The 18,809-nt window shown below is 48.3% G+C and overlaps 1 protein-coding gene and 2 long non-coding RNA genes across 12 annotated transcripts in view; 2 read left to right on the top strand and 1 right to left on the bottom strand.

Moving 5' to 3' along the window:
- Positions 1 to 1,478: 1,478 nt before the first annotated feature.
- Positions 1,479 to 11,887, bottom strand: LOC121041471 (uncharacterized). Of its 3 annotated transcripts, none has more exons than XR_005795755.1 (3): positions 11,527 to 11,887; positions 8,276 to 8,339; positions 1,479 to 2,316 (listed from the first exon to the last, which is right to left on the bottom strand). It is a non-coding gene; the product is annotated as an uncharacterized LOC121041471 (long non-coding RNA). The 3 variants fall into 3 exon arrangements; XR_005795754.1 differs by having other exon boundaries at positions 8,276 to 8,342; positions 11,527 to 11,885; XR_005795753.1 differs by lacking the exon at positions 11,527 to 11,887 and adding an exon at positions 10,706 to 11,165 and having other exon boundaries at positions 8,276 to 8,342.
- Positions 5,562 to 6,745, top strand: LOC121041473 (uncharacterized). The gene is made up of 3 exons (XR_005795756.1): positions 5,562 to 5,648; positions 6,032 to 6,147; positions 6,641 to 6,745. It is a non-coding gene; the product is annotated as an uncharacterized LOC121041473 (long non-coding RNA).
- MEIS2 (Meis homeobox 2) overlaps positions 11,249 to 18,809 on the top strand; it is a 210,221-nt gene continuing 202,660 nt past the window's right edge. For 3 of the 8 annotated variants that reach the window (XM_040492237.1, XM_040492242.1, XM_040492240.1), the window contains exons 1-6: positions 11,948 to 12,064; positions 12,714 to 12,946; positions 14,491 to 14,632; positions 15,343 to 15,393; positions 16,389 to 16,439; positions 17,264 to 17,413. In XM_040492237.1, coding sequence (XP_040348171.1) covers positions 12,056 to 12,064; positions 12,714 to 12,946; positions 14,491 to 14,632; positions 15,343 to 15,393; positions 16,389 to 16,439; positions 17,264 to 17,413 — 636 coding nt within the window. In that variant the 5' untranslated portion in view covers positions 11,948 to 12,055. Of the gene's footprint in view, positions 11,502 to 11,947; positions 12,065 to 12,713; positions 12,947 to 14,490; positions 14,633 to 15,342; positions 15,394 to 16,388; positions 16,440 to 17,263; positions 17,414 to 18,809 lie in introns of those variants that run through there. The other 5 variants (XM_040492241.1, XM_040492239.1, XM_040492236.1 and 2 more) reach the window with 4 other exon arrangements.

Genomic DNA, 18,809 nt, shown 5'->3' with positions numbered 1-18,809 from the left:
GGTAGTTTCCCCAGACTGGGGAAATCGGAATAGAGGTAAAGCGGCATCTAATAAACGAATCTTTTAGGATAAATGGGTGCTGTGGGGGGGGGGCGGGGGAGGTGGAGAAGGAAGGAGGTAAGAGGAGAGGAGGGAAAATGAGAGAAGGAAGGGGAAAAAAAGAAAGGAGGTAAGAAAGAAAGAGAGAGCATTCTGCCAGTTGACTTCATTTCCACACGAATCCACCCACTCTGAGCTTCTGTTGTTGCTTTGTTTATGCAAAGTTACGGGGCTAAGAGTGAAGGCTGAGAGATCGACGCTGATGAAGGCAAAAATAATTTTTTAAATATAAATGAAACACGCACACACCCCGTTTGGGCGAGGGCAATCCCAGCCAGCGGACTTTGAAATGAAAACACGCTGAGGAGGGGTAGGTGGGAGGCCCAGCAGCAGCGGGGAGCGTTGTCGGTGACCGAAGGAGCTCTGGTGAATATCAGGTTCGGATTAGTGACAACTCAGAAGTCACGAAGGCGGTTGGGGGAGGGAGGTTTGCCAAGGTCTCTGAACTCCACGGAAGAGAGAGCGGCTTCCCTTGGCGCCGGGCGGAGCTGGGCGTACCCAGAGAGACCTCTGTCCCGGCCCCAGTGCTCACACCCTGCCCAGAGATTGAGTTTGTCAGCGATCATAAAATGGGAATTGATTATTCCAGCCACCATTGATTAGGGAAGAATGCTTACTGCAGCAGCAGGGGAAAGGTTAAGAGGAAATTGACCTTCTTCCTAGGTGACATAAAGTCATTAGGTAAATGAGATATTCACACAGGAGGTTTAAAAGGTCATGCTCAATTTTTATTTGTAGCCTGAAGAATCAACCTGGTGTGCGGCTTAGGGCAGGGACCCCGGTCTTCTGGGCGAGTGGACCGACAGGAAGAGAACTCTTGCCGCGTTGGGCAGGGGCACGGGTGCGGAGTGGATTATTGTCTTGGGAGGGTCATGTTGGAATTGGCGGGGGCCTTGGGACCCCCTCGCTTTGCACCTCCTGCCTGACCTGTGTATGCGTACCTCTGTGGAGGTCTGTCCTTCACTCCCAGGTCTCCTTGGTTGCTTTCGCCGGCCAGCAAAGGGATGTCAGGCAAAGAAGGACAATTAAAAACCCTTACCCTACCAGAGCCGGCCACGTCTCACACAGAGTGAAAGTGTGTGTGTGTGCGTGTGCGTGTGCGTGTGTGTGTGTGTGTATTTAAGGAGAGTGAGAGATGTATTTATGCACATATTTATCCCTCTAATTATAGGAATTAATCCTCTTACTTATGACTAAAAGGTAACGTCGAAGGACGTCCCTTTGATGTGGAAAAGCATCATTTGTGACTCACATTCAGACTGATTAAGGAATAATTGTTGTTAAACGCTTTACAAGAGGAGAGTGTTTAATTGAGGGGCATTCGTAATTTTACGGCTTAGCACAAAATTAAACGTAATTAAAAACTCAGAAATTCCAACTGATTTTCCAATTATTTTTATTGTCTGAGCTAATTGTTACACAAGGGTATCACTTCTCCCCAAAGGCATTAAAAAAAAAAAAAAAGGCAACAATACCTTTCCCAAATTTCCACTGAGAGGATTCAGAGCTCTCTCCAGGTACAGGCTAGGTAAAGGATCTTCCTCCTTTCCCTCCTCCCTCCGTCCCCGCCTTGCGCTCCTCCCTCCCCCTCTGTAATTAAGCGTTTCAGCCACTCTCCCCTTTCTCTGAGTTCCTGCAACACCTTGGGATGTGAGAAAGTGATGGCAGTTCTCTTCTGCAGATCATTACAGCAAAACCTGGAAGTATCTGTAGAAGGCTGATGAATTTCTTGAAGTAACACTTGTCATACATGGTGGAGAGATTAAAAAAACCTAAGTAAACACAACTCTCTGGGGGCGATCCCTCGATGCCTCTGCCTTAGAGTGTGTGGCAGGAGGGAGGCAACACAGCAAGCGGGGCTGGGAGACATTTATAAATGCGCAAGAAGACACCCAGATGCATACAGTAAACTTTCTTTTGCTTTTTCTAGTTTTTCTTGTTTTTAGTTGTTTGTTTGTTTGTTTGTTTTGAGAAATGAGTGGCTATGGAAAAGCTTCTCAGGAGGATTCTGGATTTTTTTTTTTTTTTTTAATGCTAGGATTGACAGCACAAAGCCAAGCTATCGTTGTATGAGTCACTTCTCTTAATGTCCAGATAGATTTATTTAAGTACAATACAAGGTTTATAAAAAGTGCTTCAATGTTGTGGAAATGAAAACGCATCCTTACAGCTCATCCAGAAGTGGCCCTGTCTTTCCTATCAGACTTGGAGGGAATCCTAGAAAATAAAAAAGCATAAAATTAGGCAGAATGTGAATTTATAAATTTCAATTAGTTTAGACTAAGTGTGGAGCAATGGAATGTTTGCGTTTCAGTAAGTGTCTTAATTTCTCTGTGATTTTTAGGATAGAGACTTCAGTGGATTCGAGCTTTCCATCAGGCTTTCCCATACACCCGCCCCCCCTAAAATAAATGATTGCCTCTGATCTGACGTGCCAGGTGAAAATGGGTAGAATTAAAACTGTCAATTCTGCTTCCAACTTGTGTCTTTTGATTGAGTTCAAAAGCTTTTAAAGGTAAAGCGTGCCGATCATCTATATGTATTATTTCTTTTTCTCCTATCACAGCTTCTAAGTAAAAGAAAACGTATTTATGTTTTCAAATTCATTTTCCCTGGAAGGTTTCAGTCTTCCAGGTAATTTGATGATGGACTCTGACACGTGGGAGGACGTGTGCCCGGCAACAGCCTGGTTTACACGAGTGCGCTGTGGAGGTACGTTGAAGTCCGGTTTTTCCATTTTTCTACCTAACTGGTTTATTTGGAGCTGAGATGTGGATATTTAAACCAGAAGCTTTCCAAATGCTACATACTATTTCGGAGAAAAGGCTGGAGTAGGCAGAATTGGGAAGAAAGAGGAAGGCTCCCTTTGAAAGTTAGAAATGGTGAAAAAGACATGTAATCCGATGTGGAAAATTGAGTAAAAGAGGCAGTGCACACTTTAGCTTAGGCAAAGATTACTGAGTCCTTTGAAGAAACTGACACGGATTTTCCAGAGATGGGAGGCAAGAGAGAGATGGAATGGGGGTGGGAGAATCCTAGGGTGGGCATTTTATGTAAATGAGTAAATTCGAAATGTAGTACAAATCCAGGATAGTGAAAGTGACAGTTCTGACAGTATTGACAACATAAATATATGTTTGAACACTGCACTTTCAGACACTTAACCGATGAAGCAATACAAAAATTCGACTACAATATTTCAAATAATCGACATTGATGTTTTGATACATCATTTTTATACTCCAAATCGATCTATCACTCTGGGGCTGGTCAATTTTAAGTAAAAATGGGCTGCAATTATTTGCACCTTAGCTAATGATGACCTCATAACAGTCCTCAATTAATTACACCAGTTTCTTCCTGTGGTGTTGGGGGGCTTGGAGGGGAGGCAAATCTTGAGAAACAAAACCTACGATTGTGTCACACACACACACACCCTACTTTCTATTCCATTTTTTGAGATTATGGGGAGGGGGCAGAATTTCAGAATTAGGAAGGGGTCTTTGGTGATCACATACACTGCAGGCTGAGCGCCCCTCATTTCAAGTAGCCGCTGGGTGGAATATGGTTTTCACTTTTACTTTGCAAGGTCCAAACTAAATTTCAGAGAATGCAAGAAAGTTGAGTGAGTCTAAATCTTCCCCAGGCCCCATATCCTTTCCTCAGTTTCATGGGAGATTTGCTCAAAGGGAGAACTGAAGATTTTTCTAAGGCTTAGAATGTGGTGTGTGTCTGGGGGTGGGGGGTGGAGAATAAGAATTTTAAAGAGAGTATCTAAAGCATCCAGTTGAAGTTGGATCTCTCCTTTCTCCCCTATCCCCTCTGATTGCTTTCCACACCCCGCTGAGGGTTTATAGGCTACTGTTTAAAAAAAAATAACAAAAACCACAATAAGAAATAAGACAAATCTCTTCGAGAAAGGCGGGAGGACGTTGGTGAGTACTGCATCCTCAAGCGTGAGTTCCTGCAGTTTCTGTGTTGGCTTTCTCTTCTCTGCCCGGTGGGCTCGCCAGTGAGCTCTCTCTCTCCATCCCACTTTTCTTTCCCACTGCTCTTTAAATTTGATGTGGTCATGGGGTGGGGGCTGGAAAAGCTAGCTCATTTTGAAAAAGAAATCTTGGACAGGCCCAGGATACAAACTTGAGCAGTGCATTATATGATATAGGCATCCCGAAGGCAGGAGAAAGTGTTGGGGATGGGGGTGAAGAATGAGTGCCCAGTGTTCTTCCGAAGTCCAGGCGAGAGCTGCTGCTTGCTCCCCAACCCCTTCCCTGAGAAGTTCTGGGACCCTTTCTTTAAACTCACACTGAGCCTAGGCCTCCCGACCTAAAACTTAGCTGGTCTCCACTAGTCAGGATTCCAGTGTCTGATTTCTTTCCTCCAAACTTCACAAATGCAGTTTTAATCCCCTCCAAACCACTACCAGCTGAGACGCTGGGACACAAGCAACATTTTCAGCAACACCCGCATGCTAATCAAAGACAAAGGTGGCGGGTGACCCACACTGGGTGAAGGTGGGAGCCCTGTAAGAGCTCCTTTGCCGGAGCATCACCTGGTTCTGAGGGTATCAGCCTCTGACCGGATCTTTCCAAGCCATCTGCGCTGGGAGTAGGGGTTGGAGCTAGAAGGGCAGCAGGAGGAAAGAAGAGGAAAAGGATCAAGATAGTAAGCCAAAGAAACTAGAGAAAGAGAAAGAAGAAGGGAGGAAGGAAGAGAGCGCGGGAAGGAGCCAGAGACTGCGAGAGCGAGCGAGCGCACGTCGTGTTTGGAGCCCCGCCAGATAGCGCTAGAGGGCTATTTATTGAAATACTTTACTTCTGCGAGATGGTGAAGCAGCTAAAATTGGGAGAAATAAGACATAAGATAGAGTAAAAGGAAAGAAAGCACAATGATTCTACCATATCTTAGTTAAGACAATAAATTATGGAGTACTTTCTTGTTAATGGGGGTGGGGGAATACATGGTAGAAAGCCGAAGTGAGGAAAAGACCAAAAAACAAACAAAAAAGGTCCCCTTCTATCTCTTGATCCCAACTAGGAAGAGAGTGAGCAAAGTTAGCAGGTAAGGAAAGAAGTGTAATTCTTCCTAGTCCAACTTCCAGAGATGCTGGCACATGGCTGGGAAGGTCAAGAACAGTTCACAAGGATGAGCTGAGGTTTATAGAGAAGAGATATTTTTAACGTAATAGATGGCTGCAAGGGAATGGGGGAGGGAGAAGCAAACACATTATTGGAACCGCCAAATAAAATATATATCAAAAATTCCAACTGTCAGCCAGCAGGTCTGGAGCAGAAGAGAGTCCCTCTGCCTTTGTCCCAGTGATGCTGGGCTCAAGGCTGCCTCTGCAGGGCTGCAATCAAACATCCTGAATGACAATTTATAAAGCCTTTGGTAAGCTTGGAGAAAGAATTAGACTACAAAAATTCACTGTCGCGTTCAGACCTCAAAGAACAGTGAAACAGATGGAGAGAGAAGACCTAGTGACAGAGGTGAAGTCCAAAGAGAGAGTGACAAAGAATGAAATACTATGATCCTCTTTACTTGCTCAGGTCAGTAATGAAGGAAAGAAAACTTCTTTCAAATAATACTTCAAAGTACCGATTTTGTTTTATTCTAAAAACTCTAGCATCGCACACATCTAGCTTCTCCTTTAAAATTGCACTTTCCTTCTAACTGAAACATTTTTAAAATCAAAGGAATGATATCTTTTTTCCATACCAGCAAACAGAAAAACAGAACCTACACACACACACACACACACACACACACACACACACACCTGCTTAACCCAAAATACTCCCAATTCAAAACATTAACTAAAGTTACAAATAAGATTAAGGTTGGATTTATTTGCTCCTCTAGCAAGCCATCAATTATTCTAACTATTGTAGGAAGACAAAAAGGATTTAAACCCAGTGATTTTAATACACAGATTAACACTTCGGACCTCACAGTTCTGAGGAATTTGAAGTTATCTGTGCTGAGGACCTATAACTTTCTGGAAGAAAAAAAAAAAGATCAAACAGGAGCACAGACTTCTTAAGGAAGGTGGGCCAATTCACCTAAAATAGAGTCTAGGTTCATAAATGCTCATTTCAAATTAAGTACTCTCCATAAAGCTAGTGCCCTTTAAATTGAGTAACTGTATTGGGATTCAAATATTCTTTTTAAGTCTTAAATGTTGCCTATAATAGCATTCCATGTTGAGTCAAAAAAGAAGAGGAAAAATAGAAAAGAAGGAGTTCTCAGAAGTCTTAGGGATGCTTCAATAAGAAAGAAGTGATTAAAAACAGACTAGACTCTTAAATTTGAGAGGCCCATCCCCCCGCCCTTTCCCCCCCCCCCCCACCAGATCAGGTCCCCTCCCTTTCACCTCTTTTTTAATACAGTGCCCCACCCCCACTCCAGAGCTAAGTAGCAGATTTGGGATTCTGAAGAAATAGGTTTCAGCATCCATATTTGTTCTGGGGCACTTGTAAAATGCGATTTGTAGAGGGTCTTTAGCCTTCTGATTGTCTTTGAATTGTTTTTACTGAAACAGATCTTTTGCAGTTAATGAGTCCCCACGCAGCTGGACAGCTCCTCTCGGACACTGAGAACTCTAACCCCAAAATGACCCCAATTTGACACCGCAAGATGAAATTTTACCGCCTGTTAAAACCATTTCCAGCCTGGGCAAAGGGAGCTGACTGTTGACGGAGGTGTGCGCCGCCTCCTGCGACCCCCATCTCGCGCCTGTCTCCAGGGCCTGCCCCACCTACTTTCCCTTCACCCCAAATGTGGAAGAACAGATGAGCCTCTCCGCCTGGGTGGGGGTGCAGAGGCTGAGTGAGACTGGAGCATCAGCAGCATAATTATCAGGCTAGAAATCAGAAAGTGTGTGTACCCCACTGCTTTGGAATCGCTCCTATCGGACCGGCAACACTGAAGGAGGTAGGGGGATATCAGGAAGTTCTTAAATGCTTTTTAGCTCTGTTAATAAAACATCAGCAAGTTGGTGATTAAAAGTAATAGTCTGAATTCATCAGAATGACCAAGAACGGACACCCTGAATCACCTCCAACTTGATCTTGTGTGTAATCTATTGCCCTGCGATGCTATTTTACACGTACAGTTTCATAAATGAATGCAACTAGGTAAGTGAAATCTCTTTAGTCGCATGAAATTCGGGATTCTCTCCTTAGGCAATCAGTGAATTTTAAAATCATGCAGACTTTCCTCCATTCGGGCTTCATTTTTAACACTCGCACTTCTAAACTGAAGTCTTCGGAGTTAAAGATGATTGTGGTTTTTTGTTTTTGTTTTTTCCCTCTGACTCTATCTTAAAATGTCCTATTTCTATCTCCCTCCTACATCAACCAGATTATCCCTGTAGTTTGCTTTAATGTATGCAATACAATGCAAAAGAAGTTACAGAATATTAGAAAGTAAGGAAGAAAGGAGTTCGGGTTAAAATGACTTCTGCCTTGCCCAAAGGATTAAAACACAAGAAAAATCGAGTTTCAGCCTTCTTTCTTTTGTAAAACCCAAGATTATCACGGAATAACCAACCCATTATTAGCCTACCAACTGTTTGAAAATACAGAAATCATCAATTGCTCTGAATTGTTTTTTACCCGAATGCATTGCCAAGTATGAAATTTATATATTTCTTAACACTCGTGAAGTTTTTAAAAACAAAGGCTGTGGGGGATGCTAACTCACTTCACAGTATCATTATGAAAAAAAAAGTGGTGGTAAAGGCAGCATAAGGTAGAAACCTTCAGTGTTTAAACTCGGCAATGTAGAGATTTGTTTCCAAGTTGATCTTTATAAAAGGAGCGTTTATCAAGGAAATTGAGTTCCTTTTTAAAAAGAGAAGTGACGCTTACTACACAGGCTGTTTAAAACAACAATAACCCTATTGGCGACAATACGTACACAATACTGAAAATACGAACAACTGGAAGAATAACTAAAAATCACTATGAACTTCTCAGCGGCGCTGCACGGGGAACTCGGAAACAGCAATTTCAAGATCTCTAGTAGAAAACCCTCCGCAGGCGGAGACTAGATTGTTATTTTTCTCTCAGCCTTCCCGCCCCGGCTAAACTGAATTCTCATAACTGCCGCTTGAAACAAAATTCTGCAAGACAACTTTTTTTTTTCTTTTTGTCTTCTTTCCTTTTCTACTCACCTTTTCTTACATGTCGACGAGCAACTCAGCAACAAATAAGGAGGATGCTTTTAATCTTGGAGTTCTTCTAGGGAAAAAAAAAATGAAAAGGTGGAGGGGGACGGACCCTCCCCACAACCTGCAGATTTCATACCCGTTGGATCATACAGGCTTGAAGCCCGGCGTAAAAGTGGCTGAAAATCTGGTCTAGACTCTCTTCTCCGAAGCTCCGAGCGCCGGGCCGGCCCCTGCTGTGGTCACCCCGGCAAATAACCCGAGGTCCACAGCCCCGCTCCCTGGCGTCGCGCTACCCTCGCCTCTGACAGCCCCACCGCACTATTTTTATATGTGAGGGCCGATTTCCCGCAGACATCATTGTTATGATGGCTCATTTAATCAAACTGTTTAATTGCTCTGGTAATCACTATCATCATCACAGGTGCTCAATCATTCATCATTTTTGGAGGGCTTTATTGACCTCCGGAGCTCATTCCCCAGCCCTATTAAAACGGGGCCAAATTTCTCCGACTTAGCTTGGAGTCTCTGCAGGCTGCGATCTAAGCTCAGTTGAGTGTTGCCTGAAAGCTTACAGTGAAGCAGAGAAGATGTAAAGCCCCCCCCCCACCCCATCCGCGCGCCTCTCTCTCTCTCTCTCTCTCTCTCTCTCTCTCTCACACACACACACACACACACACACACACACACACACACACACACACTGCTTTATTTTTCTCTGTGCTTCCCATCCCCCGGGAAGTCGGGTCAAAATTGCGCGCGGAAAATATGCTACTTTCTACTATCCAGAATGAATTCAAAGTTGGAGAGGGAGTCGGCTGTTGAGGAACAGTCTGTTTTCGATTCCCTGAGCCAGGGACCATGAACCGGACAAGAGCGAGTTGCTGAGTAGAGGGTGCGCTCGGAGCAACCAGGGCAGGACTGCATGGCTGGCGGGAGCGGGGGGGGGGGGGGGCGGAGGGGGCAGCTGCGCAGAGCGCGCAGGGTGACCATAACTCCGCCCCCAGCTCGAGGCTCGGAGTGATTGACGCACCGCCACCGTGAAACCGGCGGCGTCGAGGTGAGGCTGGGTGCAGCTCCTGCCGGGGATTGGGTGAGACACCCGCCAGAACTAACTTTTTACACAAAACAGTGTAGGATAGTTACCTTCCTCCCCCCTGCCCCTAACTCTCGTCCTTTCCCTTTTTGGAAAAGTTCGCTCGTAGTCGGCCGGTCTTCCCGATCCCGCGAAATTGTACGGTATAATTAACACAACCTTTAGCTGGCGATACCGCTCTCCGGCCTCTGCGCCCTGGGCGACCACAACAAAGCTGGGAGGGAGTACCGGCCAATTCTCCTTGAATGGCATCTTTCTCCCTCCCTCTCTATCCGGTGCTTCCCAGCTCTAAGTGAGATCCACTTCGGAAGCGCACACTAGTGGCGCGCGCGCGCGCGCACACACACACACACACACACACACACACACACACACTCTCCCTCCTGGCGACATCAGACAACATCAAACACCCAAACGACTCCTCCCCACTTCCTCCCTCCCAATTCCATCGCGGCCCCCAGAGACTCTCCAGGGTGGCCCTTGTCCGCACCGCTTGGAGACAGTGCGGAGTTAAGCTGATCTCTTCTTGTCCTGAAAAAAATAAATGTTGACAAGAGCGCTGGATGTGCACAGGGAAGAAAGTACCACTTAAAAATAACAAAAACGAAAACAAACAAACAAAAAAACCTCTAGGCCGGCAGTGGTACGATTTGCACAGCCAGCTGCCCCTGGATGTTAGCAGAAAGTCCTCAGGGGCGCAGTAATCGGCTGGCAGAGGCACAGGGGCCCGCGGAATTAAAAGGAACAAAAGCAAGATCGCCATTCCAATCGTCCCCAACACGACCCCGTTAGGCTTGAGCCTGGTGTGATGGGAAAATGAACTAGAAGTTTGAAAAAAAAAAAATTTAGAAGATCTGAGGCTGTACCGTACTTTCCCTGTGGTTTTCTGCAGTTTTCCTCTCTGCGCTCTCCCTGTCCTCTTCATTCTCTCCCTCTTTCCTCGCTCGCGCGCGCCCGCCCGCATGCGCGCGCCCTCTCTCTCTCTCTCTCTCCCGCCCCCCCAGCCGGGGCCGTCCGATCGCACTCGCTGCATATCAGAGGCTCGGCGCGGCGCGCTCCTCCTCGCTCCCGCTCCCCACTCCCGGGATGTGTCTCCGCCGTACGACGGGCTATGGCCACCACGACTTCCGGGTTCCGTCATTTCGTTCTCCCGCCGCCGACCCGCGCCGCCAAACTGAGGCTCTTCTATAAGCCAGGCAGCAGCCAACCTGCCAACACCTACTGACACTCACTCATCTCCCAGAGAGAGAAAGAGAGCGCGAGAGAGCGAGCGCGAGAGAGCGAGCGCGAGTGAGAGCGAGCGAGCGAGAAAGAGAGAGAGGGAGAGACAAAATACCTACCAGGAAAGGGGGGGAGGAAGTCCAATTTTTGCAAACTATTCAATTTTTTTCTTGATTTTTCCCCTCTGCTTTCTTTGAACGATACTTTAAAGAGAGAGGATCATATCATAGATTCCGCGGGGGCCAAGCTAAAAGAGGGGGGGAGGGGGGAGGAAAAAATTCAAGAAGCAGAAACCCCTCGCGGAGTTTTACTGGAAGAAAAAAAAAACGGGTCTGAAAGATTCCTCCTCTTCATCATCATCAACCATCATTCATTCACTACCTTGACATTCCGGGCTTTGATTGACAGCTGGAGTGGCAAAAAGCCATGAAACACGACAGTTCGGTTACATGTGGGCTGCTGACGGGCCGCTCGTAACCTTCAGTTCGGGGGCTTGACAATTTTTTTTTCTTCTTTTTCTTCTTTTTCTTTTCTTTCTTTTTTTTTTTTTTCAACTGAGGGGAAGAGAAGAGAAAGAGGGGGAAAGGAGGCCCGAAGAGGAGGAGGAGGGGAGGGGGGAGGAGGAGGAGGTGGAGGAGGAGGAGGAGGAAGATCAGGAGGAGGAGGAAGAAGAGGAAAAAAGAGAAAAAGAAGAAATATCACAGAAAAAAAAAAAAACATCTTCGTTGTCTTGCCTGGGCTTTTTTTCCCCCCCCTAAAAATAACATATTGGAGAATTGGGAGAAGTCTTTTTGGTTTGGAAAAAAAAAAAAAAAAAAGGAATCTTCAGCCTAGATCACTTTCTTATCCGGACTGGGATATTAAATATACGACACATCCAGGAGTTTATTGGAGCGCAGACTGATGGCGCAAAGGGTAGGTTTAAATCTCCAACACTTACCTAGATATAAATCCTCTCTTAAGAGGGGCCTGTCCCGATGCCTCCTCTCCCTTCAACGCTGCTGCTGCTGCTCGCTGCTTGATGATGGCGGCCAGTATTTAAAAAAATAGCAGCAAAATTATTCATCGGCTTTTCCCCCCCGTGCCTCTGCGTGTGTGCGAGTGTGTGTGCGTGCGTGTGTGCGTGTCTGGGCGCGCGTGTTCCAGCGCTGTGCGAGCGGGCGGGCGGCGAGTGCGTGTGAGTGGTGTGTGTGCGTGTGCAATTGTTACACGCTTTCGCCTCGCTCCAGCTTTTACCCCAGCAGCGCGATTCCCCCGGTTCTCCTGCTGCCGCCGCTGCCGCTGCTGCGCCGCTGCCGCCGCTGCTCCCGCGGCTCGGGGCGGGCACGGGCTGCGTAGGAGCCGCCGCCGCCGCCGGGGCCGCCGCTGGGGCCGCGCTGCCGCAGCCGCTGCGCCGCCGCCTAGACTAGCCTGGGCTGCTTGTTTTGTCTCTGAAATTGACAAGGACGCAGGGAATCCGCTGCTAAATAATGTTTCTGGTAACTTTCACGTTATTCCCCCCCCCTCCCCTCCGCTCCCTGCCCCCGGGGAGGCACTGGCCCCAGTCTTCCCTCGTCCTCGGCGTTCTCCTCCTGATTATTAGCGTTTTTCTTCTCTTTATTTTGTTTCATTTCGCCTTTTGATTTATTGGATCCTCGGGAGGAGGCGAAGGGGGGTTAGGGGTGGGATCCGGGGCTTCCTTCTCACACTAACTCCACTTCTCCCTCGGTTGGCTCGCTATGGTTCTGCTGCCTCTGGCCCGAGCGGGACCTCCCGGCGCCCCCTCGGTCCCTGGCCTCACTGCCCCCTCTCCCTGCTCTAAACGCTGCTCTTGGTTCATACTTTTTCATTTTAAAATTTAAAAACATTTCCCCCCGCAACTTTCAACTCGTTGTTTCGGCTGGTTTGGTTTCTGTGTGTTCAACTCGTGCTCGGTACTTTTCTCCTTTCTGACTTTGTTTTTATTTCTCTCTCTCTCTCTTTCTTTCTCTCCTGCCTGCCCCCGCTGCCCTTCGCCTGTCTCCCTCCACCCTTCCTCTATTCCTTCCCCACTCCTCTCCCGGCTCTCTTCTCCCATCTTCTTTTTCTATTCCCCCTTGGCTCTCCCTCACCTCCTGCGCCCCCCTCCCCTTTGCCGGGTTCCGACAGTACGATGAGCTGCCCCATTACGGCGGGATGGACGGAGTAGGGGTGCCTGCTTCCATGTACGGAGACCCTCACGCGCCGCGGCCGATCCCTCCGGTTCACCACCTGAACCACGGGCCGCCGCTCCACGCCACGCAGCACTACGGCGCGCACGCCCCGCACCCCAATGTCATGCCGGCCAGCATGGGATCCGCTGTCAACGACGCCTTGAAGCGGGACAAGGACGCGATCTATGGGTAAACCAACCGCCCCCCCCCCCTCCCGACCCAGCATACTGTTTGTGAGTGCGAGTGTGTGTTCGTCTCCTTGGGGGTTGAGGGGATGGTCGGCTAAGTGGGGAGTTGTTTCTGCGGGGGGGGGCGGGGGGGGACCGCTTGCCTTCAGAAAGGAGAGAAGGGGGCCTGCTCTTCTTCGCCTGAAGTGTAAATCCCCGAAAGATAAAGCCTGTTCCACCCCCATAGCCCAGTCACTCCGGACCCCACAACCCAGAGTGACTGAGTCCTGAGAATCTTGCCAGGGCCTTCTCCCCAAGGACGGGATTCCTGGCCAAAGGACGCAGAGCTGGTCCTTCCAGGCCCCCTAACAGAGGCCTTGACGAAGGAGAAAGTTTCCTGCCGATGAGGAGCAACTTTGTTGTTTTTTTCCCCCCTCTTCTGTTTCCTACCGAGAGTCTGGGAGTCACTAAATGCAGCTTGAGCTGGGATCAGGGCTGCTTCTGTCGGCCAGGAAGTCCTAATCACCCACTTCTTAATTCTCTGTAAATAAAGGGGGTAGACCTTGAAGTGCAGCGGGGTGGAAGGGACTGCTGCTTGCACAGAGCTGCTCTTAGGAGGAGTGAGGGAGATGGCTGGCAATTCCGCGTTTTATATCCTGAGAGAATTCGGACAGGGATGGCGGTGCCCGGTCCAAAAGTGTACCGCTCGGGCTCTCCCAGTTGAGAGTAGGTGGGGAAGGCGGCGGTTGGCCGAGGGGAGGGGACGGCTGGTCAACGGCCACGGAGCCTGAAGCCAGAGGCCGCAAGCATCCCGAAGTGGAGCTAAACCGCCCGAAGGAACACAAAGGGCAGACGCGCACGCACACTTCCAAGTTTTAACACTCGATTTATTTGTTTTTGCCTGCTGGAGAAATGTGGTCTTTGGAAGGAAGCTCCTCGGCGTTTAACATTCCTATTATTTTGGCCCCCACGCCCGGGCTTTACTAGAAGTAGAGCAAGCAAGTTTATAAGGCAAGGGGGTAGAGAGGTTAGAAAAGGACCCTCTCCGATTTAGATTTAGGAAATGCCACTTCGGGCGTCTATGTGGGTGAAGCCTTCGGCCTCCTTCGAAATGGCCATTAATGTGCAGAGCTAAAGCAATTAAAAAAAAAAAAAAACCCGTAGTATTCCATTCTTGAGAGGTCAGGACTGGGTATGGGGTTGGTTCTGCGGCCTCTGTAGTATGGGGATTGGGTCTGGATCAGCTCCGGGCTCCAGACTGCCTGAGCTGCTCGGATGTTTCGTTATTTCCCACTGAGGCTCTTCTTACTCGGCGGGCTGCAGTGGCCAGGGGCTTCTCCCACCAGACCTGAGGGACTCCTGAGCGGAGGGAAAGGGCCAGGCCGTTTTTTCCTTTCTGTTTCTGGCCCAGGCTCGGCTGACTGAGGAAGGCTTGTAAAGTGTGATGCGTGCTTGTTTTATGAAAGAAGGAATCCGAACCCTCCAAACTTGTTGATTACAGTTCTCGCTCCTTCCCCTCTGCACCCCGTCTCCGTGTGTGTGTCTCTGCGTGGCGCTGCCCGTTAGGCACCCGTTGTTTCCTCTGTTAGCTCTGGTCTTTGAGAAGTGCGAGCTGGCGACCTGCACTCCCCGGGAACCCGGAGTGGCCGGCGGAGACGTCTGCTCCTCCGACTCCTTCAACGAGGACATCGCGGTCTTCGCCAAGCAGGTCCAGCCTTCTTGACCCACTCACCCTCCTGCAGACCCTCACCACCCCCTCCCCTTTCCTCAGAGCTTTACATGAAAGAGGAGGAAAAGGCAGGGACACCCGATCTGTTCCTCTGGCCCAGTCCGAGCGCTACGCCTCCTCCCCATCCCTGAGCCTGGAGGCGAACTGGAAGCGGAGATAAATATGGGTGTTTGTTTTTCCCCCCAGCCAGGAATACAGGGGCTCGACCCTCGAATTAAAGTTGACCTGCTCCTAATCTGGGGCTTGGCCTTTTCCCCGCCTGCAGCTACTAGAACAAGAATTGGGGATAGGGGTGGTGAGGCACCCGAGAGTGCCTGGGAGGGGAGGAAGCCGGGCGCCTGGTGGGGCGGTCAGCGCGGGCAGTAAGGTGAGGAAGGCTGAGAGCCACTGTCCCTTAGAGGGCTGAATAAGAGGGTCCTCGGGCCTGGAGCAGGGCCCTGAATTTCCAGCTGCAGCTCAGCATTTCCGGGTACCCCTTAATGGGGCTAGGAGCAGGAGGCCCAGTACTTTTTCAAGCAACCGCACTATTTTAAGGCACTAGTTTGTGCCCTGTGTTTTACCAAAGCCTCTCTCCTCTTCGCGGCCGCTGACTCTCCACCTTCCCCACTCATGCACTTTAGTCCGTGACAGGGATTTCCTTCTTTCAAGTTGGGCTGGTAATTCATGTTGACTTTCCCTGCTTCTTCCAGGTTCGTGCGGAAAAGCCACTTTTTTCCTCAAACCCAGAGCTGGACAATTTGGTAAGGCTCACTGTTTCTTCCCTTTCCCCAGCCTGGGCCCCTTTCCTTGCCTGGAAGCACCCACTTGCCCCTGGAGCTCCGGGGAGTTGGAGCAGAACCCTGTTTTGAGGCTCCAAAGCGACGGGGGTGGGGGGTGGGGGGGGGGAAGGGAGCAGTTTTGAGCCCTTGAAAGGAAGAGGGGAGGTAAGGGGTGAGGGGTGGTTGTAGGGGAGAGCAGAGGCCAGCGAGCAGCAGGCGGGGACACAGCGCCCCGAGTGTGAGCAGTGGATGAGTCCCGGGTCTCGGCCCGGGAGTGAGGCTTCGAGAAGTGAGTTATTTCCTCTCTTTGCCAGGGTAGGCAGCCGAGCCCCCAGCAGCTAACCCGAAGGAAGTAACCGCTGGCCCAGCGGAGGGCGGGCAGGGAGTTGGGAGGTGTGTGTGTTGGCGGGCGGGGCGGCCGACGCGGGCTCCGGGGGCAGGCCCGCGCAGGCCACTTTTAGGTGCGATTCTTTTGCTAATTTGCACAATTTCAATATTAAAAGTACTTAAATCCGCTTTCAAAGGCCCTGCCTCACCATTCATCTTGAGTATTTCCTTCTTTAGTAAGGACGGGTTTTGCTGGGTGTGCTGTAAAAAGCTTTCTCTCTCCGAAGCTTTTTTTTTTTTTTTTTTTTTTTTTTTTTTTTAATTTGGCCTGAGGTCGAAAGAGGGGACGGTTAAAGACTCAGGCGGGGAAGGAAGGCCTGGCCCTAGGAAAGCAGTCCTTCCAAATAGCTCAGTGAACACAGGGGGCAAAGATATTAGACGCCTCGGCTCAGGTTGAGTCAGATTCCTACCCCGTGGCCAATGAGGCAGAGATGATCAGTAATCACTTGGTTTTTCTGATGATTTCTTGATGTGTGGGTTTTGCCTGGCCACTTGCCTGTTTCTTCTCCCCAGCTCAATTCCCCCACCACCCCCCACTCAGGGCTTTGAGTCACAGAGCCCTAACTCCACGCTCCAAACTTTTCTTTCAGATGATCCAAGCAATACAAGTACTAAGGTTTCATCTCTTGGAGTTAGAAAAGGTAAGCAGGGAATGACACTCCCTACTTTGATTTAGCCACTTCCCTCTCTCGGTTGAGTCGGGATGTCTTCTGCCAATCTCCAGGCTGAGGCACTGAGCACCTGGAGGTTTTGAGCAACTTGTTACTATGTCCTTCCTTCAAACTGCTCCTCAACCCAAGGGCTCAGAGGATGGGTGAATTAGGACAGCTCTGCTGTGTGCCACCCACCACCCCCCCTCCCCGCCCTGTCTTTTTCCCTAGGCATTCAGGATTATTTTGAAATGCAGCAAACCATTTGTGTTACTGGACATTCAGCCTGCTTGCGTCTCTATTAGCTTAGCTCACCCTCAGACCAGAGCGCGCATTAGGTACACGCAGGGGGAAATCATCCTCGCTGGGCTGTCTTCACATTGCTCTCCAGCTCAGTCACTTTCCCCTGGAAACATATGAAACTCTTAGCTTGTTGAATCGCAAATGCCAATGCTGTTCCCAGTTCCAGCGTTCTAACATTTTGATGTTATCATCAGATTGGATTCCCCCCCCCCAACCCCACCTCCGGACTCCCAGTCTGAACCCAGTTATTTCCAGTCTTGTTTCTACTCCCTTTATTGTAACTTGTTGCTCAGGGAAGTCTCCGGAGAATAATATCTGTTGCAACAATTGCTCTATTGTTTCCTCGCCTTCAAGTATTACACCCATTAATTAGAGTTAGTTTGGAAGAGGTTGCACTGTTGCTCTTTCCAAATGTAACCCTGCATCCTGATTTTTTTCCCTTTAAAAATGAAACAAAACAATAACAACAACAACAACATGAGCTGAACCTTCCACCATGACCCTCCCCTTAGGTCCACGAACTGTGTGATAACTTCTGCCATCGGTACATTAGCTGTTTGAAGGGGAAAATGCCCATCGACCTTGTCATTGATGAAAGGGACGGCAGCTCCAAGTCAGATCACGAAGAACTTTCAGGCTCCTCTACAAATCTCGCTGACCATGTAAGTCTGAGAGCCCTTTGGCATTCTTTTGAGACTACTGGGTACAGCATTTTTTAAAAAGTTGTTGTAACATTTAGCTAAGCTCAAACTTGGTTTTCTTGTTAGGGGATTTGGTCTCTTTGGGGGTCTTTTCTCCCTTTCTCACCACCTCTGCCACACCTTTCATCTTCCTTTGCCCTTTGCTGCCCCCCTTCCTTATTTATGTGGAGAACCAAAGAAACCAGGGAGTTGATAGAGTGATTTGTGCTCTTAATGTGTAAAGTTTCCTGGATTTGGTGACTTGAGTGTTAGCAAATTGTCTGTTTGATATGGTGACTGCTGCCTTTTCTGCTTCCCAACTCTGTGTAATCAGTGCGGCAGGGACCCAGAGGCAAGTCAGCTAGATGGACAGGGTGGGGGAGAGAGCACTGAAGGACAAGAGACAATTGGGGAGGGAGGGCCAACTTCCCAGTCCCTCACAGAGATGACAATCCTGAGAATTATTGACAATCTTGCATTGCATTAGAAAGGAAAGAAGGAGTGAACACATTACAATTCTCTGAGCTTTTGCTCTATAGAAACTTATTCAGTATATGGACTTATTGCCAAGTGCCTGAAGCATCTTTATAATAAAAGACAGTAACTTTGATGAAACAGTTATTAACAATGTATTACAGAAAGCTGAAGGGAATTGCGATTGAGTAACCATAGGTTAGTGGTTGAATTTTAACACTTAAACAGTTGGTGAATGAAGACAGAGTATAGTAAGGAGTGACTGTGTATGTCAGTCTAGGAGGGGAGATTTCTTTCTATTCTCTGTTTTTAATCCTATTTTGGAACTGATCTAGGGAGCCTGATGCTTTAAAAAAAAAAAAAGGAAAAAAAAAAGCATATGTAGTGAGACTGAAAATTTGAAAAAGAAGCAAAGAGAAGAAAGATTGCAGCTGGTAGGAAAGGCAAGAGTGGCGAGGTTAAAGAGTGGGTGTGAACAGCAGTTTATTTATAGGAACTCAAGCCTGGGGTGGGGGACAGGGTGTCTATAGATTATATTCAATTGAGCTTACAACCTAAGTGATATAGGCTATAGTCTAATAACTGGCTGACTGAAATACTAATTTAGCATGTTGTGGAGTTAAACAGCTTTGAGGCTTGAAGGCAGTTTGTACCATTACCACAACTGTCCACCCCCCCCACCCCCACCCCATTCTTGGTTATTAAGAGGAATGGGTTGAGAGGCCTGGAGAGTAAACCTTCTGTGAGGTTCTTTACCTTTCCCCTACCTCCCCCCAAAAAGTTTTGAAAATATACAGGCATACATTTTAATTATTAGCCTTTGTACTGTATGGAAATCTAGCCTAAGAACAAAAGTTAAGAAAGAAAGAAAGAAAGAAAGAAAGAAAGAAAGAAAGAAAGAAAG

Source organism: Herpailurus yagouaroundi, unplaced genomic scaffold (genome assembly GCF_014898765.1).
Source record: "Herpailurus yagouaroundi ecotype Mexico unplaced genomic scaffold, PumYag 184, whole genome shotgun sequence".
NCBI lineage: Eukaryota > Metazoa > Chordata > Mammalia > Carnivora > Felidae > Herpailurus > Herpailurus yagouaroundi.
This window is presented reverse-complemented; position numbering and strand designations above follow the sequence as displayed.